The 25,213-nt window shown below is 34.6% G+C and overlaps 3 protein-coding genes across 5 annotated transcripts; 2 read left to right on the top strand and 1 right to left on the bottom strand.

The window, feature by feature from the left end:
- Window positions 1-178: 178 nt before the first annotated feature.
- Window positions 179-1,080, top strand: LOC108208154 (protein TIFY 5A). The gene is made up of 3 exons (XM_017378650.2): window positions 179-439; window positions 559-655; window positions 760-1,080. Exons 1-3 carry the CDS (start codon window positions 342-344, stop codon window positions 973-975), a joined length of 411 nt encoding a protein of 136 aa, XP_017234139.1. The 5' UTR covers window positions 179-341; the 3' UTR covers window positions 976-1,080.
- Window positions 1,081-1,831: 751 nt separating this feature from the next.
- LOC108210113 (cell division cycle protein 27 homolog B) lies at window positions 1,832-12,309 on the bottom strand. The gene is made up of 16 exons (XM_017381380.2): window positions 11,991-12,309; window positions 11,416-11,488; window positions 11,132-11,241; window positions 10,823-10,869; window positions 10,245-10,342; window positions 9,665-9,978; window positions 7,305-7,460; window positions 6,308-6,521; window positions 5,455-5,675; window positions 5,307-5,372; window positions 4,563-4,682; window positions 4,245-4,321; window positions 3,975-4,094; window positions 3,647-3,866; window positions 3,266-3,547; window positions 1,832-2,200 (listed from the first exon to the last, which is right to left on the bottom strand). Exons 1-16 carry the CDS (start codon window positions 12,093-12,095, stop codon window positions 2,150-2,152), a joined length of 2,274 nt encoding a protein of 757 aa, XP_017236869.1. The 5' UTR covers window positions 12,096-12,309; the 3' UTR covers window positions 1,832-2,149.
- A 3,013-nt stretch (window positions 12,310-15,322) lies between these two features.
- On the top strand, window positions 15,323-21,009 carry LOC108209357 (KH domain-containing protein At4g18375). 3 transcript variants are annotated; one of them, XM_017380209.2, is made up of 9 exons: window positions 15,324-15,417; window positions 15,694-15,720; window positions 15,845-16,445; window positions 16,788-17,282; window positions 17,922-18,161; window positions 18,251-18,523; window positions 19,878-19,939; window positions 20,028-20,124; window positions 20,536-21,009. In XM_017380209.2, the coding sequence occupies exons 3-9, from the start codon at window positions 15,849-15,851 to the stop codon at window positions 20,665-20,667; spliced, it is 1,896 nt and encodes a 631-aa protein (XP_017235698.1). In that variant the 5' UTR covers window positions 15,324-15,417; window positions 15,694-15,720; window positions 15,845-15,848; the 3' UTR covers window positions 20,668-21,009. The 3 variants fall into 3 exon arrangements, with proteins under 3 accessions (XP_017235699.1, XP_017235698.1, XP_063944251.1); XM_064088181.1 differs by having other exon boundaries at window positions 15,367-15,417; window positions 15,694-15,754; XM_017380210.2 differs by lacking the exon at window positions 15,694-15,720 and having other exon boundaries at window positions 15,323-15,417.
- Window positions 21,010-25,213: the final 4,204 nt, after the last annotated feature.

Here is a 25,213-nt window from a genome sequence, read left to right as displayed (position 1 = left end):
CCCTACCTACGGCTTTGAATTAAAAAACATAGAATTCACGTGCTTTAATTCGTTCACTCGTAACAACCGCCGATTTATTTAATCTTTTGTGTGCAATTCGTGTCCCAAATTTTATTTGAAAACCTCGTGCCCCACTGACAGCAAGCATCATACTATACGTTACATACACGCCTGTATCATAGTAAAAATATTTCATATATAAACATGTAGCTAGCTACAAGTTACACAAGCCCCATACATCATTTCATATTCTTGTTTCAATATTATTCCTCTCATCTTCTTCACTCACTATATTTGTTTGGTTTTGCTTCACTGCAGAAACTTATCTTCACATTAACAAAATGATGAGAAGAAACTGCAACTTGGAACTTCGTCTTGTGACCCCCTCGTCTGATGATCATGCGGTCGGAGGAGAAAATATTTGCCAGCACCAGTCAATGTAAGTTGTCGGTTCTCCTGAAATCTTAAGGTGTCAGATTTTATTTTATTATATATCATGGACATGTATCTTGTCCATGTCCCTATTATGCTTATTGATTTAATTTTGGTTGATTTAAGGATCGAAGAGGTGACGAATAGGAATCCACGGGATACTCAGACGCTAACGATATTCTACAACGGTACAGTCAGCTCCTGTGATGTTACTGAGATTCAGGTTGGTAAATGTAATTCGTTTCATGGGTTGGTTCTTAGCATTGTACTATGTTTGTACGTGAAAATCTTACGATATTTAATTTAATGTATGTTTATGTGGTGCAGGCTAGATCCATCATATCAGTGGCAAGTGAAGAACTGGTGAGAGAGAATAATGAAGCAACCACACCAACTTTGTCAGAGACATCATCGGAGTCTTGTCGGAAGCCCCAAGTGATTTATAAGCAAAATACAGGTCTTTCCATGAAAAGATCTTTGCAGCAGTTTCTTCAAAAGAGGAGGACTAGGATCCAGGCTACATCACCTTATTGTACTCAATAGATATATTTATGCATCTCTACATGCTAAACTCATTCTTATAAGGGCTTTGGTTTCTGAAAGAATTTCATTTCTCACTCAGATTTAACGAGACATTTTGTTCCACTATGCGAATATGCAGACAAACCATAATTGTATATACAGTCTGCTTACACGTTAATCGAATTTCTAAAATTGAAATTTACACCACCATGAAGACCTAAGTTTCTACCCAATTACATATGGGTGATCTCGCTCTGGTAGGTGATTTTCATCCTGATCTGACCGAGTTTTTTAGATTTCCAAGTAAAAGTACATGATTTTTTCGAATTAATTGTTAATAATACTTTAAAATAATTTAATTGAGTCACTTTTATGCACAACTTAATATTTTTGACTACATGTATTTAAATCAAGACATTTTGTTTATTTAATTTTTAGTCATTAAAAATAATATCATAGGAGTAATGCGTAGAACATAAATTTTAACAATTAAGATTATGTTGTGTAATAAAAATTTAGAATGAAAAATATAATTTATCAATCAAAGGAATTAAAGGACTCATAAAATTATTTTTGAAAGGTATAAATATGAACATGAGAGATTATAATGTTAGTAATTTAGTATCTTTAAAGTGCTCACGAGTATTTAGAAAAAAAAAAAAAAAAAGTGCTCACGAGTCACGAGGGAGGTAAAACTCGTGATGCACTTCACTCCTTGGTCTTCAGAGCATCTCATTCTGATTCCTTGACTTCTACAGCAAACTTAACAAGTGGCTTACGATATTGAAAATAAAGCACAACAGCCAGTAACAGGATTAAGAAGCATTGGAAATTTAGACGTCCAACTTATATATAAGCCTCTATTTAATGAAACAAATTCTAAAATGCTGCCAGCATATATTATTGATACAAGTTATTCTGACATTAATACAATATATTTCTGTTACAACAATGCTTAATTTGACTAATAACTTCTACCTATGCTACTTCATTGAATAAAGTACAAGTGCCCACATACACTTAACTGGATTTTCCTACTCGTTTACTTGTACAAAGAAAAGCCTGAATCATGTTGGTAACTTATCTATCACTTAGTCGAAAGCACTAGCAGGCCAAACCTCTTGGGGCTAATTTATCATGCCGATAATTTACAACACTATCTCTCCTGCACTTGAATACCATATGAACTCACAACTCACAAGGTGTCGTCTAACTCGTCTGGTACATGCAACTTCTCTATAGCAGCCTGTCACAGATGGAAAATGGCCACCGCATTTCAAAAGATAAAGATGTAAGAGGGCAGGGGAAAAAAATTCATATGATGAGGTCTGTAAAGATAATGAGTAAATTAAAAATGGATTATTTGTTCTCCAAATGATGGGCTTGAGCTCTATATTATAATGGTAGGAATAAAATGGAGGCTAGAATTTTTAAAACTATCACCCACCAGATAGTACAAACTTCATTTCATAAATTTCAACTTTTTTTCAACCAAATCAAACACAGTATGAACATCAGTAAAAATTGTCTAAATTACTAATGTATACATCTGATATGTACAGCTTATATAAAGTCTGTTCGCATGTGAAGGAGCCCAGATGTTCAACAATCTCAAGAAGACACCCTTAATTATTATTTACAAGACCAAGTTATAGTTAGGGTGTCACTCATATGTCTAAAAAGTAAAAACTGGAGGGAAGGCACCCCCGACTGATAGAATCAACATATGGCTTGATACACGGAGGGAGAAGTGCTGAATTGGCAACCTCACACAGCATAGGTCTCTGGTCCGAATTTTAAAACATTGAAATCATAACACCTCTTAATTTAAAATTTTATAGAAACGAACTCATTCACAGATGACAAACAATTTCGGCGGAAGGGTTTTAGTGATCCATTCCTCAAGTCAAACAACTTTCGAGGGATTATAAACATAAAGCATAATATACAATTTCGGCCCTTCTAAAATCCTGAAGTTATAGGAGATTTGATTAACTCACACTAGTTACAAGAAGACTAACCAATAATAGAAAGGTGTGTGCAGCTTAAATGTCCGGGAATCCTGGAGTTCTAGTAATTTCAAGGGATCTAACAGGAAAAAAGGCTGAGAGCCAAAACCGGTGGTTAATAGTTTCTAAAAACTAGTCATGCAGACTGGAAACATTAGGGTGGCCATAAACTTTTTCAACGTTCTATAGTTAGGCAGAATTCGAAATAGAAAATCATATTCTTTTCTTTTCCCAGCATTTTTTTTAATAACAAGCTATAACACTTAAATTAATGTTATAAACTTATGCACTGAGCCACTAACCTTGATGGTCGCGACATCTGTTGCAGATGGTTTCAAATCCAACGCTAGTCCAAAATGAAGCATGGCTTTGTCATGCATTTTGCATCTTTTATATATCTTACCCATTAAAGCATACACACTACTTTCACGAGGGGCATAATCTTTCAGCTCCTCTAGGACTTCAAGAGCTCCATCAAAATTTTCCATACTTGCAAGTATATTAGCCTTCTGATACATGGGAAGAGGATTCTTCCTATCTGCTAAAATTGCTTTCTCCATCATTACTAAACCTTCAACACTTCTCTGCCAGATTTTAAAACAATTGTTAATATGGTATGAAATATGAAATGAAATTCCCAAGCATCCAGATTTTGAAATTTTGGGTAATCCAAGTGGCCAAACCTTTAAGGTATGCAAAGCAGTCCCAAGATAAGACATAATAACAGAAGAACGTGAATTGATAATGAAAGCCTTTCGGAAGTGATGCTCTGCAAACTCAAACTTCTCCTGACGAAGGTAGATCATACCTAGACCATACCAGGCATTGTAATGTCTTTCATCAATTCGCAGAGCACTTTGGTAACTCTTGATTCCATTCTCAAAATCCTCTAGGGCCACATATCTGTAAATACAAACAATTAAGAGGAACACATATAAAGATGTTGTCCATTATCTATTTACGCGAGAACCTCAAGAGTTAGGAATCAGATATATAAAAGTTATGACATACTCATGACCGCAAAGGGTGTGAGCATATGCGAATCTTGGGTTCAGCTGAACAGCTCGTTGAAAATTCTTAAGAGCAGTTTCATGATCTTTCTGTAAGCTATAACAGTTCCCCATAGCAACCCTGCAACATCCCCATAATACTGAATCACTGATCATGCAGCAAATAATATCGTGGAATAATAATTAATACTGATGCAATATTTATATATCTAGGATTCTTAAAAAAGCATTTTGCAGCATCAGTCATCATGTTTAAAGTTTAGCTACTTACCACGACTGTGGAGCTAAGCGATCAGTTGATACCAACTCCTGAGCCAAGTAGCTTAATTTCATGTCCTCTTTTAAATGCTAAAACAAACAAACAAGAGTCACACAAGTACAGAGGCAAAAACAATCAAATCATATTAACAACAAAATAAATAAAATAACAGTAGTTTACACAAGCCTAAATAATAAAAATGATATTACATAGACAATTGAGAAGTTTCAAGGGAATTATGTTCGAACATCTACCATCTTAGCAATAAAACAGAAAACCTTGCATGATTCTGGAATAAAAATTGCCCCAGGTAGACAAAAATTAACTCACATACAAAACTGTAGAATAAATATCCATTTCTTCCAAACTATACGGAGAGATCAGGCGAGCTTGACTAAATGCACGATCAGCTTCCAGATATTCAACCAACTCAAAATGCGCTTTTCCGACCTGCAATTAAACATTGACCACATATGACAAGTCAGGAACTTTACTTTTGAGGCTACAAAAATCATAGGCATCCTATAAAACCTGGGGACAAACGACAATTAATATGACAATCATGTCCTGCATTAGATAGTTAATTGGTTAATCATCTTTTTTTAACTTATGAGGAGACAACCCATGTGAACGATTGCCACTAGACATCTCCAGCTTGAGGGGGGGTTAAGACCTAAGATATAGTACAGTATAGCCTTGCAATTAGTACTTTCCAGTCTTCTGGAGTTTCCTTTTTAGTCATGATGTAAGGCTATAGAAGGACCCCAAATTCCTGTGTTGATGATGTATATTTAATAATCCAACTTACTCTGTTAAGTTACAGACCATGATTTGATAATGACATATAACACATAAAATCTACCCTTTTTATATCTAGTAGAAACATAGATGACAACTTAAGAAATAGGACACTCGATGACCAAGTTAAAACTAACAAGTAGAAAGCCTGTATATAGTTTTCCTTGCAACAGAAACTGGATGGGCATAATATGTTCATCATGGTCCAAACTTAATTGTGGAGCAAAGACATGTAACCGTAATACCAGAGAAATTTCTAAAATAATAGCCAGTTACCTGAGAGAGTACCCAGCCAGTATTATAATGCTTGTGCGGAAGTTTCAGATAAACATCCAGTGCATCCTGTGCTAACAAGGAATATAAATCAACGAGTAAAAGCAGCAACTTAAAAGAAAACATATTTCCAACTATCTCTATGCAATACCTGACAACTATACATGCACGAAAGTCTATACCCCTCCCCAAGAATTGCCAAGAGCGTTACTAATTCTGAAGCGCCGGTTATTGCTTGTGACTCACTCATAATAGCCCCCCCTGTGGCCATTAAGATCCCTTCTTCAAGAGATTTGGTATCACATGCAAGGGATGAGGTAGTAGTTGACGTCATACTTTGATGTGAATCATCATAACTCTCATGTTGAACCCCTAAAACATTAAGAATGGCAAAAACTAGCATTAATTACACAAAAACAGTTAAAGAGTCATATAGTCTCAGAAATAGTACAGACGAAGATTAATCCATTAAATCAAGAGATAGCCTTAAAAAGGGGCTGAACAAATAAAGATGGATAAGGAAGGTTAATATATTTTAAATAATGAGAAGACAGATTTCACTGAGAAGTGAGAACTACTTGAGTGGGGGTTTTTAAATGGTTAAATCCAAGTGCTAAGGCACGAAAGGCCCGTCACAAGTAGACAAACCTATTTGGAAAAGAGATTGCCCAGGGTGAGGGTAAGCCAAAATACAGAGAACCTATTACTATTTCTCACTCGCATAGAAGCCCGCTCTATTGTGATATATATTGAACTAAAATCAAACATGTGCCATAATATCCAGTTTTGCACTCATATAATATACTTCAAAAGCATCCATTCACAAATGATAGCCTTATTTATCTCATAATGTTGAAGGCAAATCTTGCAGCTCCCTTCTATCAGATGGTCCAAACTTGCACAACTGTGCTATCTGCCAATAGTAGAAGATATTGTGCATACGCGTAGTAATCAAAGAAAGCTAAAAACTGCAATAAGACATGATCATGATCAGCATATAGCACCTTCATCAAAATTTTCAGAAGTCCGAGCTTGCCCCTTTCTAAATGTCACAGAGCGAAATGAAACAGAGCTCAACTTTGAGCCGCCAAGATACCTAGAGGAGTGGCTGGTTCCATTTCCAGTAACTGATGTGGCATTTGATCCTGTGCTGGGTCCCAATTCTCCGGCAAGTCTAGTGCTTCGTCTTGGGCCAGAATCAAATAACTTTCCTGATATCTGTAAACAAACAGGTATTCAGGCAACACTGAATAGGGATGAGGCCCATCACAGGACTAATAAGGGAAAATTACATAATGAAGATAAAAGCACAAAGAACTGCAAATGTTAAATAAGGAGAAAAAGAAGAGATCTGGTTCACTTGTAACAGTAAACAGACTTAAAATTTATTTTGAAAGACCTAGAATCATAGTGACTATCAACTATTTACATAAACTTTTCAAGAGGTAATAAAAGCTCTTTAATTGTTCCTGCTACGAGGAAGTATTTTTTATTCTTATTTTGTTAATACATGCATTGTAAAAAAATTGTCAATCTTAGGGCACAATACATTTAAGCCTTTTTCTTGTATTTTTTGAACAGTTCAATTCACACATATATCGCCAAATATAACAATTAGATATATGTCTATCCCATTATCCTGTGCGCATGTGAATATCACGGTACATAGACACGAACTGTACTAGTGTACATATATGTGTGCATTACATTTTTTAAACAAGGACATAGAATATTTATTCAGCTGTATGTATACGAGTATGTGACTGCATTTTGGTCATATATCAATTGTCCGACATCTATTAATCATCAACTGTGACAAAGGTACGAGGAACAGCTCATTTTGCATGCTGCATAAAAAAATGAATTAAAAGATAAATTTGGCTCTAGAGATCTATTTAATGCAACTAAAGAGTTATTGCTCCTGGGAATTTCCGAGAATACAGAGACTTTAGTATGTGTTAAAATATATACTTGAACAAGAAGGGAACATATCAGTTTAACCTTTCTTAACTTCCCCTCATCCACAAACTTTCTTCGAGGGGCTGGCATTGTAGAGTTTATAGTTGACCGTGGGGATCCATCTGCACCAAGTAAGCTAGGGTTTGGACCATTTCCTTGCATATTCCTATATATAGGAGGTGGAGCAACAGCTGAAATCTGCAAGTGATTCAAGAGATGAGCCATCTATTATCCTGATAATAGATATTTCAAAACACTACATGTAAAAATGTGATAACAGGCGTACGTGTAGAATCATCTGGGTACAAAAGTATATCACTTTCTAATAAATGAGAAATGCACAAGCAGTCAGACAAACAGTAAAGTATTATAAAATTATTTTATTAGATGTTAAAAAAAAAATCATGCCATTCCCTTCTCTGAATAAGTAGACTAAACACAAATTTCTCATCTATATAACCTCAAAATTAAGAGGGTGTTTTTTATTACATTTTTTCGCACAGGGATGGGGGAGGGGAAGAATTTTCCAAAATAGGTGCATATCTGAGGGGAAAAAACCAGCAGTTCTCCACATAAGAAATAATCACTTGTTATGGGAATTTACAACCTCACCAAACCTAAAAATCTACCGAATGACAGTATATTAGATAATTAAAAAGAGTTGGGAAGGGGAAAAAACATCATATTGTTACACAGAAGAGCTTTGGCTTTAAAAACAATAATGCATAGGACCATAGTTCCAATGCTAGAAGTTCTATGAGAGAACACATTACATTCCACTACTCATGCCGATGCAAGACAAGGTTCAAGAAACAAAACTTGTGCAATAAAATGTCAGGACTGCACTAGTAATGGCAAAAGCATTCTTCTTACTAAATCAGTGCTACTGTGATTATAACATTAGTATTAGTAGTATAGAGCATGTAAGGGCGATTTAGTACTTTGATATTACTTATGGCATAAGGATTAAATTAAGTAGAACTCTGAGCTGTAATTTCTGTGATGAATAATGTTGCATTTTAATTTAGAGGAATACTATGTTCCACCGTCTTTCTCTCTCTAGTTTGCTCCGAACTTTCTTTTCATAGAACAAAATCTGTGAAATCATGTCTATTTTCTAGCTAATCACTCTGAATCTCTCTACAATTCTGTATCTCATTGTTAATCTTGACTCGATTATTGTTTTTTAGCCTATGAACACCCAGAAAATTAAAAGGTCAGGTAAAAAAGATCCACTAACCTAGGATTTCCAAGCGTGGAAGAGAGAAATTTGTTTGGAGCACAGCCCATAACAAGATTACATTAATAAAAGATTGCATCTCCTTATATAGCACTTAAAACCCCAAAACTAAACAAGTATTAATCTATTTATTTAACAAAATAATACAATAATACTTTATAGTAAGTGACAGTTATCCTTGTTTCCAGATACTAACCATACGATAAATACATGAAGCATGAGTGTGTGATATGAAAATTCAGCAGATCCAGGAGTATGGGGATTTGGGTGCAGGGGAATACAGCAACAATAGATATATTATAAACATATTATATATTATTTTATGATAGATAATATCGAGTTCCTTTTAACTAACATCAAATAGTCAAAAACACAACTTAGTCATCCTTAATAATTGAAAAACTTGTAAAATTTGATCATTAATTAAAATATATAAATAATCAAATAATGCAAATATTATTGTTCAACATATATCTGTAAGAAATACTAAAAATGTTTATATGAAAGATGGTCCAAATGAAAAATGTGCTGGGTAGCCCAAGTATTAAGGCCCGGTCCATTAGAATTAGTCGACGTTGATAACACTTATTACATGTATGTCTCAGCCGCCAATGACAAAGGAAGAAGATTATAAGAAAATAAATTGACTGGGAAGTTTGATATCACAGAAGATGTCAAAGAATGACTAGAAGAAGCGCCAAATGCTTAGGTTCTTGAAAAGATGTCGCTTAGTTCAAGATTATGACTAAAAGTAGGTTCTTTTTAATTTCTATTTTATGCCACTCCAGCCCCCCCCTCCTCCCAGCACCCCTGCCCTCAAATACAGGGACAGGCTGTGTGGCGTGTGTGCACTCAGCGCACCAGGTAAGCAAGACGCCATCATACATGTAAATCCCTGTGGTCTAGAAAGAAAATAACACTTTTGGATCCTTCCTCAAATCACATGTTCATGCAGTTCTTTTATTGATGAAAATGTTGGTTTTAATCTTTTTTGTTGCTTAAATTTGAACTTGAAAGACAAAAAAGGAATATATGATTAATTAGCAACATTTATGTATCCATTTTATTCATTTTTGAAAGTCCAAGAAAGACAAAGTAGATATCTCAATCATTATTTGGCAAGCGGAGATCAAAAGGAATATGTATAATTAACTAACAATACCTGTGCAGCCATTGGTGAAGGAGTACTGCAGAAAGACATATTGGCAAAACCACCATTAACGAAATTACTGGAAGCACCTCCAGACAAAGTTGTTCCATGATAATTAGCAGAGTTATCTTTCAGAGTAGTACCATGCATACTCTTCACTTGTCTTGGACTAGGATCATGCAAGTTTAGATTTTTAGCTGGAACAAGATTTTTGTTTTCAGTAGATGCAAGCATGCTCTGGGAAGCCAATCCATTAGCTGAGTACTGCTTTTGGACATAAAGTGAAGCTGCTTCACCGAAAACTGCAGTTCCCTCTTCAGCAGCACCTGTAACAAACAAATATACTGAAGTCAGTAGAGGAAAATGTAAAATTCACCACCAGCAAGCTATCAACGCCCGTATAAATTTAATGGAAGCTGAGATCGTAGAGTCAAATGAATATAAACAACATTAGGGGCAGCAGAGTACATGTCAATTTAAGTTTCTATATAATTTTACAGCACGTGATTTTGGAGGCCAAATTGCATAATATACCGTGGCTACATGTTTATGATGGAAATACATTTCACCTGCATTAAATTCTTCCACATACCTAAAATACAAAGCTCTTCATATGCGGCCCAAAATAATGGGTCAATTGATAACGCTTGGTTAAAGTGATTCACTGCACTTCTTATTCTATCAGTATACCTGAAGAGGGGGAAATATATCAATTATGCTTAAAGAATAGAGAACTTGTGAGTGTCGTGTAATCAACAAACATATATACAATAATATATGAAAAAGAAAAAGGACTTACATGCAATTACGCGAAGGCACAAAACAACCGAAAATGGATTCCAAAAAGGATTCCATAACAAAGGACCACAGTATAATTTATTTTGCATAAGCTATAAAATATAATTTCAATAATCAAGTGATTTTGAATCTATTTTTAGAAATTTAATGATGTCAGAGCTCAAATGTTTTACCAGAACAATAATAAATACTACCAAATTGCATCAACTGTTAAATGACATGGTATGAATATTAAAGAATCAGCAATTACTGCCGAGTGCTGATCTAAGATGATAACATAAACAGATAAAAAGATCACATGCTAAAAAAGATAATATTAAATGCTGAATCTGAAACATGCATTATATCAATCCAAGGGAAGCGGTAAGGAACCTATAGATGAGACCAAGAAGATAATGACCAGCTGCGCCATTTGGGACCTGCATTAAAATGAGTGAATAAATCAATGCTAGGGATTTCGAATACAATAAACATGTCGTTTAAAAGAAGACCACGTGCGTACATAATTAATTAATGATCAATAACATTCTTCAATTTTTGACCTCTTTCTTCCAACAATTATAAACTTCAAACTGTTATGTGTTTAATGAGCTAAATCTTTCAGGATTCATTTCAGTAGAGTATTGGGACTTCAAGAAATCAAACATTCTTCTTATTTTAATAATGAAAACACTATAATACCTCTGAACTAGGCTCGCTGGCAGGGCACAGTGCTGTCTCAGCTTCACTTAGCAGATTCATCTGAAAGCATGATATGGCAAACAAATATCTAGATTGTGCCTGTTGTGTCCCTTCATTATTTTAAAACAAGCACAGCAAATGGAACACATATGAGTGTCTTTCAGATGTATAAAAGAAACATAATATATTACTCATACTTGGATAAACGAACACAATGACCCGACAAGAGACATGGCTTGAGAAACAAGGTTTGGAACTAATATCAGTTAGCAGATGATACATACCCTTGAGAATGTGATACGCAGAGTACGCTTGATTGCCTTGCAAGTAACATGCTGCTAGCAGTTGGGAATTTGTCTGTATTCGAGTCGTTATTTCCAAGAGTGAGATGATTAGAGAAGCTCAATTTTCAAGGTAAAAACAAACAACATGTAAACAATGCTCCTTAAGTAAATTCTCAATAATTGTTCGAACTATGGAAACTCTTCTGCCTGTCTTTCAGTTAATATCACGAAAAATCAATGTACCATCTGGACACCGAGTCTTTTGCCATTTATAGTAGACTTTTCGAGCTTTATTCAAATAGTAAACACCCAATTTACCTAAAACTACTGATCCAAACTCGATTGCCAAACCCGCCAGTTGTCCATACTAGTTCGCCAATAACGGTGCTAGCAGGATCCAGGTTACATAACAACCCGTTATATAAAAATAAAAATTAATTTGAGAACTGTAAATACTAGCATACAGGGCTTGTACAGTGTATGTATTAACAAAACAATCAAACAAATTTTTCCAGGAAACTACGCGAATCTGGAAAACAATAGCAATTAAATTCAATTAATTATTGTATATATACCTCGGAGGGGAACTCGGCACAGAGACGTTCACACATGAAGATAGCGTTGTGGTAGAGGAAGTGGCGGAGACTGTTCTGCACACAGTCGTTCAGTATCGTCTCCATTATATCTGCACGAACGAGAGAGAGAGGGAGGGAGGGAGAGAGATTTAAATCGGTGTAATTGGGGGTGGGAATGAGAGGGGGGTTTTGAGGGCTGGGGATTTCAATTTCAAATTTTATGTCAAGCTGCTGCTTGGAGTTTGGGTTTTCTGTGATTTTGTAAGAAAGGTTTGTTTCTCGATAATATTTAACTAACAATCCCACCCCTGATCGAATTTGGAAAATGAACACTCGGCAGAACAAATATTTTTTTGAATTTTATAAACGGTTTGTGTACCCAGATTTCCGAAAATAATGTTTATATATATTACTTTTTACTATGGGACTGTCACAGATATGATAATGGTTGATAAGATTATAGTCAAGTAATGTTAAATATTTTTAAAAAATTATGTTTAATAAATTTCGAATATATATTTTTGTTTGAATAGGATCATAGCCAAGTGTTGTCGATACGAATATGAAATTTTTGTTGATGTTTGTTGTTAATGATGGATATTATGAGTGAATGAGCTGAATTGGGTGTGCAACATGTTATATTAATTAAAAATATTTTTTTAATAAATTTCGAAGATATTATTTTGTTTAAATAGGATCATAACAAAAGTTGTCAATACGATTATGAAACTGATTTTGATATGTGTTGTTAATGATGGATATCAGGAGTGAATGAACTGAATTAGGTGTACAACGTGTTGCCTGTCGCGCTTAGGTGCGGTTTACCTTGGTTCACGTAGTTTGCAGGCTATTGCGTGAGCTCGTGGGTTTACCCAGTGCGTACCCGAAGAGTAGCGGTTGCGGGTTCTTACGTTAAAAAAAAAATGTCTAATTCAAGGCTTAGGAGAAGACAATCCTTGATGATTGAAGTTGGAAAATACAGTGGCTAATAGTGATGGCTCCTTTGATAAGTTTCTTAACCTTCCTCTTGTTTCAACATCGATTATGTGATTATCTCCGCGTATATATGAATATTGTTATTTGTTGATAGGGCTGATTTGCATTTGATTAATATAATTTAGTTCGGAGTCTATGATCATTGCTTTTCAGCGATTATAAATTAATAGGTTTGATCTTTCGCACCATAATTAGACTCCATCCGAAGCAAATTTACATATACTACTAATTATATATGATATATATAGAAGTAAAACTATAAGAATCAAAAAGGTTAGGCGAGATTACTTCTCTATTTTGAAGAGAAAACGAATGGTTAAGTTCATCCTTTCAGAAATCCCATGGCTGCTTGTTTGCTTTGTGCGTGTTTTTGTTTTTTTCAGGGATATATAAAAACTAAAGAAAGTTACGGACGAGATTCGGCTAATGACTCCACGATCTCGTACGGGAGAGACAGGATAGCGGTGGTAGCCGAAGAGGATGGTGGTGACGGCGGCAGTTCCGAGATCAGAATGAGATCCGTGTGTCGGTTTCAGAAAAAATGCATTAATCGTGCCTTAATTGCGGCGTTAATTGCGGCGTTAATGTTTTGTTAATTGTGCCTTAATTGAAGGCTTAATTGTCTCTTTTATGAGTTATGTTTGTGGAATATTTTGACCACAATTAAGTATCATTTATTGACTTGTTTTTATTTTAATTAATTACTATTTAATGTTGGTGCATTTGAATTGTTTCCATACTATTTTATCTTTAGTGTTCGCTAACTATTTTTATTTAATGTTTATAATATCTTGCAGGTTCAATGTTAAATATTGCACTCTACGGAATTTTAGAGGTAGCAGGTGGAAAAGGACATATGTGTACAAATCATTTTAGCATCGGAGGATACGAGTTTTATCTTGTAATTTCTTTGTAAATGATGTATATTTGCTTTGTAGGGTACTCTTTTTCTCCCTTGAGTTTTTCCCCCATAGGGTTTTTACTCTTGCGGGGTTTTAACGAGGCCCAATTGGTGGGTTTTCTTTTCGTACATTAAAAGCCATATCGTCTAAGCGTCCGGGAGTACTAGCTTACTCTTCGGTTAGATGGTATACTTTTGTGGATGAAAGAAACTCTGTTCCGTCGAACATTGTATCTTTGATATTTAGTATCAATGGAAATTTATTTTCCTTTTCAAAAAAAGAAAAAAATAAAAATGTTACCTCCTATTATTGTCATCGTCAATGTTAGGTCATGACTTCACCTGCAACGTAAGATAGATTCTCCCCAATCATATTAATAACTACTATCATAATTATCATAATTCTAAATGTGATAAGAATGCACATGTATACAAATATTGTGGTTGTCTAGTTGGCTTGTTCTTGAATATTAGACTTGCAGTGAGCCGCGAAATCACTTGTATCATGGATGCCAACTTTATAAACTAATTTCAATGATAGTTAGATTTTTTTTTAATTTCTATAACGTGGATTCGAATGTATTTTTGCACGTGTTTCGAAATGTTTGTTCCGAAATAGAAGGAAAAAACCAGAGATCTCCAAAATCAAATGACCTTCAACAAGAATCTCATGATCATCGGATTTATCAAAAAAAATATTTTGTTATGCAAGTCTTCATGTACTGTAAAGGACATATCTTAAATTCAAATATTGAATATTGATGTGGATGGAAGTTTTGAGGAAATATATAACTTATAGCTGACATAAATTCTAATCATTTTCTTTACATCCACATCCACATTTCATAGAAAACAACCATTATTTAAATGTTAATCACTTTAAATATAAATATGTAAAACTGATAATATATATCTGAAATTGATTTTAATTATATATATAGTCATATGTATACAATAGATATAATCTTATATTAACAATTATAGTGTAAATTTGATATTAATTTACTGTCATCACTGATTTGATGTTGGACCGGATTGTCTTATATAACACGAAAACTAGAAATAGTCATTGCAATTATATTTTATATCCTATTATAAAATAAAATTTTATAATTATATCTTATACTAAAATAAAATATTGTTATAATTTATAATTTATAATTTATTGAAGTAACAGCTCCATCTATTCAAGTACGTTCACTCGACTTATTATTGTCTAAGATTATAAAATTCATTAAAGCATATTAAATATAAAATATATTTTCTGAGAGTAATTAAATTATAATTCCCCTTATCAAACAAAATAAAATTATAACTTATTAAAAAAATGAAATAATAAAAATAAAAATCCTTTTAATTTTAGGAAAAAGTAACGGGTCGATTATCGTACCCGTATGATATCCAGTTCCAGCCCTACCCCTGCTGCACAAAGTATAAATAAAATTACACAGTACCATAGAAAGACAAAACCTAATTAGAATCTTTCTTCTCCTCTGCCTCACTCCTTTTGTTCTCGCGATTCATCTTCAGGTACGATTTTTTAAATTACCATTCAATATACACGCACATGTCTATAATATCGGTAATCATGTTTATTATGTGTTTTTGTAATATTAATTGCTTTAATTTCAGGTTAATTCATCTGGGCAATTTTTATTTGATTCATATACACTTCTTTATGATTAGAATTGATTAATTTGTTGATGGGTTTTTGATCTGGCTGTATAATGTATATGTGCCTTTTTCTGCTAAAGCCTGGATCTTTAAAGATTTTAGCTTTCTTTTCTAACGTTTGAATCTTTACAGGTTTTGGTGTTTTTTGAATGGTAAAAAGTAAGTGTTACTATGACCCGTAAATTATATACGGGTGTGTGTTTATAGTTAGGCAATTAATGGTATATGTTTTGTGTGTGTTAGTTTTTCACGTGTTGTTGAATATCAGTTGCTTTGCGTACAGGATAATGGTTGAGAAAGGCAAACGGTATCATTCTCGATCCGAGAGGAATTATGAAGGGGATAATAGAAATCCAAAGAGGCGGACTCATGATAGAGATGAGAGGGTGAGTAATGACGAGCTGATTGTGTATAGGATACTGTGCCCTGACAGGGTGATTGGGAGTGTGATAGGAAAGAGTGGAAAAGTCATAAATGCGATCAGGCAGGATTCGAGGGCCAAAGTTAAAGTGGTTGATCCATTTCCTGGTGCCAAGGATAGAGTATTAACTATTTATTGTTACGTCAGGGAGAAAGTAGATGTGGAAGTTGACAATGAATTTGACGATACGGAGCCTCTCTGTGCTGCTCAGGAAGCTCTCCTAATGGTGCATACTGTGATTTCGAATGCTGTGGCGTCGCTTAGTGACCCTTACAAGAAGGATTCAGATAAGGAGGAGTGCCAGATTCTTGTGCCAGCCAGCCAATCGGCAAATATAATTGGCAAGTCTGGGTCTACTATCAAAAAACTGAGAGGCAAGACAAGGACAAATATTAGGGTCACATCCAAGGATGCAAGTGATCCCACTCATTCTTGTGCCATGCACTTTGACAACTTTATTCAGGTTTCTTTTTCCAGATAATGCTGTTATTTGTTTAGCGCATAATCCTTATTGCATATATTAGGTCAGATTATGAACCAAATCGTGGCAAATTATAGCTTTTCATCCAAGCAATAGGCTATAGTTCTAATTTCTTTTGTCACATGGAGTCATTTACTGAGCTCTAGAGATTATATATACCCATCGTGCAAAGTCATTTGTTGTGTTACTTTGATTTTTTATGCCACAAATATTCAAGATTTTTCTTTCCATGTCCGATGATGCAACACACCGTGTATTTCAGAAATTTATAGTGTATTTAATAATGTCTATGCAAGTTTTTAAACCTCTAATTAATTGTTTCAGATAACTGGTGAATCAGAGGCAGTTAAAAAGGCACTATTTGCAATTTCTGCAATCATGTACAAGTTTGGTCCAAAGGAAGATATTTCTCTCGATACTACTGTACCAGACATCCATCCTGGCATAATTATTCCTTCAGATGTACCTGTGTATCCAGCTGCAGGACTCTATCCCGGTCTAGATTCTATTGTTAATTCAAGATCCCTTCCATCCATTTTAAGTGCCACACCTGTACCAGAACTTTCTCATTATGCTGATACAGCACAGACGTGGCCTGTATATTCATCTTCTGTTCCCGTGGTTTCTGGTTACGGTGGTGCATCCCGTTCAGAGGAATTAATTATTAAAGTTCTGTGTTCCTCTAGTAAGATTGGCCGTGTTATTGGCAAGTTAGGGGCTTCAATTAAAAGCGTGAGGCAGACTAGTGGTGCAAGGGTTGACGTTGATGATAAGAAGACTGATAATAATGACTGTACCATCACTGTCACTTCTACAGAGGTATATGCTTTATGTCATAAAATTCATTTTTTGCGCCTTCTACTTTCTGCATTTGTCTTGTTGACACTACCTCCCTTACTTGACAATTATTTCCACCTCACGTGTGTGTGCACACTTGTTCTCTTTGATGCATCCACGCCATTGATCTTATTAAAATTCTTCAAGACATGAAAGTGTATATTTGATGCAAGTGGATAGAACTTGTTTCCTTCGAACACAAATTTGGTTATCAAACATCAAAAAAGAACTTGTGGACAACATCACTTTCTTATTTCACAACAAATTCCTGTCGAAGACTTCCTGGTTCTTGCCGATGCGGGGCTTAGTGGGACCGGGGTGGGTCCTAGTGGGAACTCCTAGGGTTTGTCGGAGGCCTGTTGGGAGCTTTGGTGAGGCTCTACTGTATCCCGGGACCGGGGTGGATTGAGATGGGCTGGGGGTGGGCCTTGGGTGGGTTATGTCATATTAGGGATGGGTGATCTACCAATTCATTACTCATGCTAAATTGCTAATGAAATATCTACATTTATTGTGTTAGACTAATTAATGACTGAGTGAGTTTTGGAGATGATCTAGACCACATGTTGCTGCTATAGTTTTTAAAATGTAACTTGATCATTAGAGTGATTTCTTTTACAGAAATTGGACGATATGAAATCGATGGCAGTTGAAGCAGTTTTATTGCTACAAGAGAAAATCAATGACGAGGAAGATGATACCATATCTATTAGGCTGCTAATTCCTTCTAAAGTTATTGGTTGTATAATTGGCAAAAGTGGTTCAATTATTAATGAAATCAGGAAGAGAACAAAGGCGGATGTTCGTATCTCCAAAGGAGATAAGCACAAACGCGCAGATGACAGTAGCGAAGTTGTTGAGGTCTGATTCATTTGGTTATAATTTTATTTTGACTTCGTATATGTAAAATTTTCCTTATTAACCTGCTTCATATATATGTATATGCTCAGGTTGTTGGTGAAGTCAGTAGTGTGAGGGATGCGCTTGTCCAGATTGTTCTCAGGCTTCGAGATGATGTCTTGAGAGACAGGGAAGGAAATCGAAATCCAGATGGTGCTGGACATGGTTCTTTATACCCTGGTAGCACAAGTCTTTCGATGCCTCAAGTTTTGCCTAGCATTCCTCCTGTTGGTCATGCAGGTTATGAACAGCAGAGAGGGGATGGTGGGAGTGGCTTAAGCATGCTATCCTCAGATAGCTTTTATGGATATGGATCATTGCCGGTATGTCATTATCTGATAACTGCTCAATTCTGTAGCTTGTCTTGTCCAAAAATATAATTTATTCATCTTATATTTTTTATTTGCTAAATTAAGTCACGAGGATCTAATATGAAATGTTAATTCAGGAATGTTGCCTATGTTAACAGTTAACCTAGATTTTATGTTGTGTGTTTTGAACTAGTAAGTAACTAGAGCGAATATATGGAATACTAACATATAACACAGCTAGCACAATAAGGTCAGTCTTTATAATCTTCCAATCACAGGTTTCAAATTGACCTGGTCAATTTGTAGTTTCAGGTTGTCAGTCCTGTTTTGGCACAATATTAAGCATATATGACCAACAGAACACTTTACGCCCCCCCAACACACACAAACACACGCACAAAAAAAAAAGTGTGTAGTGCATAAATAATAACACATTAGCTAGCGTTATAGAGCTAAAGAATTTATAATATCATAATATGTGGTTGTCAGGAAAACACATTCTATCTTAACGTTCGAAGTCGTAGCACAAGTTCCAACTGCATGATTAGTTGTTATTTTCAACACATGTGCTACACACTAATTGATTAAGGCGAAGTTGTTTCAAAGTTTTTTAAAAGACGCTCTGCCTGTCTCTAACCTATTTTCACCTTTCTTCTCTCTCTCTATATATTTTTTCACTTTCCTTTTATTCTCTCTCAGATAGTCTTCCCTTTCTTCTGTATACATGAGCATTATCTATGCCTGTACAGATGGTTTATATATTTTAATTGTCCAAGTAAAATATTATCATAGATTTCATTTACAGACGCGGCAAACAAGCCTTCTCTTTCTAATGTCAAATTCTTGTTCTGTACAACGCGAAATTTCTTAGAACCCAAATTAAAATTTGAATTCTGGTACTATATCAACTAGGGAGAGAGTTTTTATTTTTTTTGTAATTAATCTATGACTTCAATGGATTCGAAGTAGCAACATTAGATTAATATCCAAGAAAACTAGAAATAGGGGAGACTGAGGAACGTTAACCGTGTGTGATGGAGAGGGCTGAATTTGTCAAAAGTGCTGTTTTGGTATTTTTTAACTATAGACTTGTGGTGTTTCGGACCCATGCTCTAGGTTATATGGTGTTTCCCTTTATTTTTACTTAGATTTTTTTTGGGGGTGGGGTTGAGAGGTGGGGCAAGGTATTTGTTTAAATCAAACCAACAAGAAGATGTTATAGAATATGGATCTAAAATATGTCTGCTGAACATATAGGTTTAACGTCTGTTTAGCAATTTAGCCTGCAATTGATTATCTGGGGAATCCTTATTTCAATAATTACGCTTACATATATATAATAATGTTCTCCTTTTCCTTTCAAAAGATGGGTGACAGTGGCTATGGGTCTTTGTCGTCTCCATATTCATCAAAGCTGTATGGCAGCGGGTCAGTGTTGTTTGTCCTTGTTTTGTTTACTTTTTTCTTCAGGCTCAACAGAATATTGATTTCATATATTTTTGGTCTATGTAAGCAGATTGCCTCCTCCAACAGATCTTGAGATGGTGGTTCCTGCTCATGCAGTGGGCAAAGTGATGGGCAAAGGAGGGGCCAATATTGATAACATCCGAAAGGTGGGTTGTTTATTCTGGATAAGATTATTTGTTAATTTCTTCTGTTTGTTTTTTTGCTTATTTGCTAGTGTCCACTTGTTTCTGGGTGCAAGTTTACACAAAATATGTGTCTTGGGAAATTACTTGTTTGAATGACTGATTTCAGTCATTTCCTAGAAGCGAAAGCTTGATGTACATTTTGTGTAAACGGTGTTATTTTAAATCTCATCAGTTCTATACACCATACCTTATAGACAATGTTTCTGTCAAACTTGAGGAGCCTTTCAAATCTCAATTTTCATTAGGCATATTTTTTGCTAGCAGTAGTAAAGTTACAGGCAGACTGGTGTTTTTGTTTGCATATGGAGTCATGGTGGTCTGGTGGAGTACATATTTCCTAACATATTTTCTACAAAAATTTTGCCCATCCAGCTTTCAGGAGCAGATGTAGATATCTCCCATCCAAAATCTTCACGAGGCGACCGTGTGGCTCTTATCTCTGGTACACCTGAACAGAAGCGTTCTGCTGAGAACATGATTCAGGCATTTATAATGTCTACTTAAATTTCCAATAATCTTCTGCATTGGAGGTGAATTTTAGCTTAACTGTTGCGGCTTTGCCAAATCTTGTTTTCTCCATAGTTCCTTTAGGCTTTAGCAATGGAGAAGGCTTCAGCCTTCATATCTTAGGTTTCTTCTTCTGTAATCCTGTATCTTCCCTACCAAATCTTTCGAAGCATATGAAGGAAGACTCATAAAGCGAATCTAGGTTTCATCTGTGGTGTTGTAGGATCTTGTCTATCTGCCTTATCTTAGAATTTAATCAGGATCTTTTCAATTCTAACAATCAGTTCTTTCTTCTAAACTCTAAAACTTTTATGCTCTATGAAATTGATGTTCGTGCCATATACTTTAAGTACCATATATTTAAACTCGCATGAATTGTTGTATTGGTTGCTTCCCTATTCTTTCCTCCCAGTTTCCTTCCCAGGATAATACATGGTTATAGCTGCTCTTTTGTTCTATACTCTCTCGGCTTACTTCATTGTTACAGAGTAGTTCCACGAGAAGTATCATCTTCTGATTTTAGGGTGCTACATCAATATAAATCATTAATACTCTTCTATTGGTTAAAGTTTCTCAACTGACCTGAGCTGACCCGAGCATTTTAAGGGTGTTTTTTTTTGCTAAAAGTCAACTTTCTTAAAAGCTAAAGTCACTTTTTTTATATATTCATATTGGTTTTGTCGCCTCTCAAGTACTCTAGTTTTCCTTGTACAGAAATCATGGTTTTACAATTTCCACACTCATCCACGCATCCATCAATTTGAGTGGTTTTACTATGGCCTTGTATATGTTTTCTAAATCTGGAAGTTCAGTTCAGCACAATTAAAACACATAGAACTTCTATGTCACTGTACCAAGAAGCTTTTCATACTTAAGTGATGTCATTGTTTTTTGGAAGGCCTTATTGCAGCCTCAAGAATCCATCATGGGTGGTTCATAATAGTGTTGACAATTACTATGAACCACCCTTTTTTCTCTGTTCATTGTGGTGGTTGCATATCTAAATTTGTGTAGGTCTCATCATTTTGACACGATTCCCAAATCCAGATGTCATTGTTTTTTGGAAGCCCTTATTGCACCTCATGCATCTATCATGGGTGTTTCATAATAGTGTTGATGACTGCTATGCACCACCCCTTTTTCTCTGTTAGTTGTGGTTTTGGCGTATATAAATTTGCGTAGATCTCATTAGTTCAACACTTTTCCCACTCCAGATGTCAAGTATGTCCACTGATTTTCAGTGGTTATAATGTATGTATTCATAGACATATATCAAGAATAATATCCTGATCATATCTAGTTACTCTGTATGTCACTATCCTGAATGGCTTCTTTCTTCAACCGATTATATCTTTGTCGTTTCAATTGGCCCTAGGATTTGCATAGTCATGTAGGAATCATCATTCTGACAGGCAACACATGAAGACTTTTCATTAGTCAAGTCAATTAACTATTTAAAAAGTGCTGCTACTCATAAGCTTTCTCTATTTCATCCCCAGATACTAGGCAGCTCGATTAATAGGTTTTGCTTTTGATATCTACCTTGTGTTTTCTGCTAACTGTAGCTGGGGATTTAAAGCAATCAGTACTCATCGCCCTGTGTGATATTGTTTGCTTTTTACTGTCTAATTCTTTGCGGAAGTATATGCTTGAATGTCAGATCTGCATATGACAGATCTCCTATATAGTTAACTTTTTGGATATGTTCCTCTTTTCTGGGAACGAAGATGATCAAAAGAGAACTGAAGCGTTGTCTAAAACGTGACATCAGTTGTCGATATCTCTTATGCTTCTCTTCCCCAATAAGAACATAAACGACTCTTAGATTCAGTTTTAGGAGGCTGGACCAATTTTATCTGGGCAGAATGATGGCGAGTGGCAAATAATTAATCTGAAGATAAACTTATTCACAAATAAACATGCTTGTTTTTTTGACTCGAACTTCTTTCAGTGATTACACGGGAGGTCAATATTCTCAATGTGTTTACTCTTTTATCTTACTTGAAGTGACCACTGTTTGCATCATATTCTGATGATTTAACCTTGTTTTTCTGAATATACACTCTTAAGGCCACAAAGTCAATATAGACCATGATTTTCTTTAGTGGTGAAATGTGTTATTATTTGCGCGTCTAATCTAATAAGCTAGAAAACACCGTCTATGACTAATATAAGTTGAGGGTTTATCTTTGTCATAATAATGATCTATTTCACCATCTCCTCATTGAATCTGGCTGATTCACGGTCAGTTTGTAAATAAATTCTCTTAATTAAGCTTTGCAGAGAATTCTGTTGATTTTATGTTAGCCTATAATCCTACCCTTTTGCCCAGTAACTTCATACCTATAACTGAACATTCTAGGGTCAAGACAGGTTATGAAGGTATATTGAAGAGGTTAGTGATGTAACCTTATAGGTTTCTACTATCATCTTGCAAGTGATATTAAGCTATTAAGCTTTCTCTTCTGATAGTTCGGAGGGTAGGGAATAACATGTCTGGATGATTAGTATTAAATCTTTTCCTACCGGGCCATCAATTTCCTGCTCTCATTTTTAGTGAGGTCTTGAAAGTTTCTCACTCTTGTAAAACATCAAGGTTGTCACCAATAAAATGTTCCTTAGGGCAGTATATTTGTCGTGGATTGGTTTGTTTGATTGGTATTAAGTTGCTTGTAATTACAAAGCAATTGGAGGTCTGGGGACGATGGTGTGCTAATTCTGCGAACTTGGACTGGCAACTGGAGTTTAGGTTTTGATAATTGTTCTTTTCTATTGGTAGTATGTATGTATGCGCTCTCTTATTAGACAATGGAAAAACATATGCAAATGAATGCAAGGTACTGAGGAATTACCAGGTGATATTCATATATTGAATTTAGTTTATTATACTTGTGAAATTGTAATGCATTGAACATCTTCTATTTGGGATTTTCAGAAATAATATGTAGATCGGATGTTTGTGATAAACACATATCCAATTTGATTTTTTTTTCCCTGGATCTTATACTAATTTATATTTATATAATATTTAAAGTCTATGCTTAATATACGAACTCTTATAGACGTTTGTTTTTAAACAAAGACAAAAATATTAATCGGTACTCCTTATGAGCTCATTATATTTGATTAGTTTGGTATTGAACTTTTTAATATCAAGATAATTATTGGGAAAAGTGTATCAATAAAAATAAGCAAAAACAAGCAATTGTGGGTGACCTTATAAAGAAAAAAAGACAAAAAGGGATGGAGGTAGAACTTGAATTTGAGCTATACATATACTTGTTATCGTAATAAAAAAACATTTATAACATTACATATACATATTAAGAAAAATATTTTATACCCTAATAAAATCATTTATGAATTTGTGTACTTTAAATTATTTAATTTCGTTAATTATTTCATAATTTTTTTAAAATAAAATCGAACTTGCATTAACATATCAAATCCAACTCTAAAGCATGAACAAGATCTCCATGGACTCCCATTACACGTATCAGCCAAAACGTAAGAATCCGTTTCAAACACACACTGCATATAACCTCGATTAATGACCCACAAGAGTGTTTTGATTAAATTTGACAATATTCATCAAATTTGATAACTATTGATTATATCCTATTAGTTATATGTTTGATTGCGGTTTTACATATTTAAAAATTATTATTTTTGTATTTGATATTTAAAATAAATGAATTATAAAATGGATACAGAAAATGCGATCAAATTATCTAATAATATAAAATAATTAGACATGATTTGTGAAAAAATAACCGAAATCTGAAAAAAATTAAATAAATATATGATCCATTTCGAATCCCATCAGTTTAAAAATCCTGCTTGGATTTGTTTAGTTTTAGTGTCGTTTTTCATCGAACCCGCGTAATTAAAGATCAGAATCTTGTCTACTTATCTTCTGACAAAAGAGAAAGAAAGATGAAAATTCTGGCAAGAGAAGAATAAAATGTTTACTCCTACACTGCTATCTAGCATTGGGAAACTAAATGTAAAGGAACGGAGGAGGATGATGGACGGTGACTCTGGAAAAACGTTACTCCCTCGTCTTTCTGGGAAGTATACATTTGAAATAGATATAAAGACTAAAAAAAATGTATAAAATAGTGGAAAGTAATGAGAAAGAGAAAGAAAAGTAGGTAAAATGGCGGAACACATGAATATTTAATGAATAGATTTGAAAAAGTAGATGGACGTAGTGAGTGAGATTTTTATATTATAAAATTTACTATTTTGGGAAAGTTTTGAAATGTATAGAATTAAATGGACGGTGACTCTGGAAAAACGTTACTCCCTCGTCTTTCTGGGAAGTATACATTTGAAATAGATATGAAGACTAAAAAAAATGTATAAAATAGTGGAAAGTAATGAGAAAGAGAAAGAAAAGTAGGTAAAATGGCGGGACACATGAATATTTAATGAATAGATTTGAAAAAGTAGATGGACGTAGTGAGTGGGATTTTTATATTATAAAATTTACTATTTTGGGAAAGTTTTGAAATGTATAGAATTGAATGAGACATCCGAA

Source organism: Daucus carota, chromosome 2 (genome assembly GCF_001625215.2).
Source record: "Daucus carota subsp. sativus chromosome 2, DH1 v3.0, whole genome shotgun sequence".
Taxonomy (NCBI): Eukaryota; Viridiplantae; Streptophyta; class Magnoliopsida; order Apiales; family Apiaceae; genus Daucus; species Daucus carota.
This window is presented reverse-complemented; position numbering and strand designations above follow the sequence as displayed.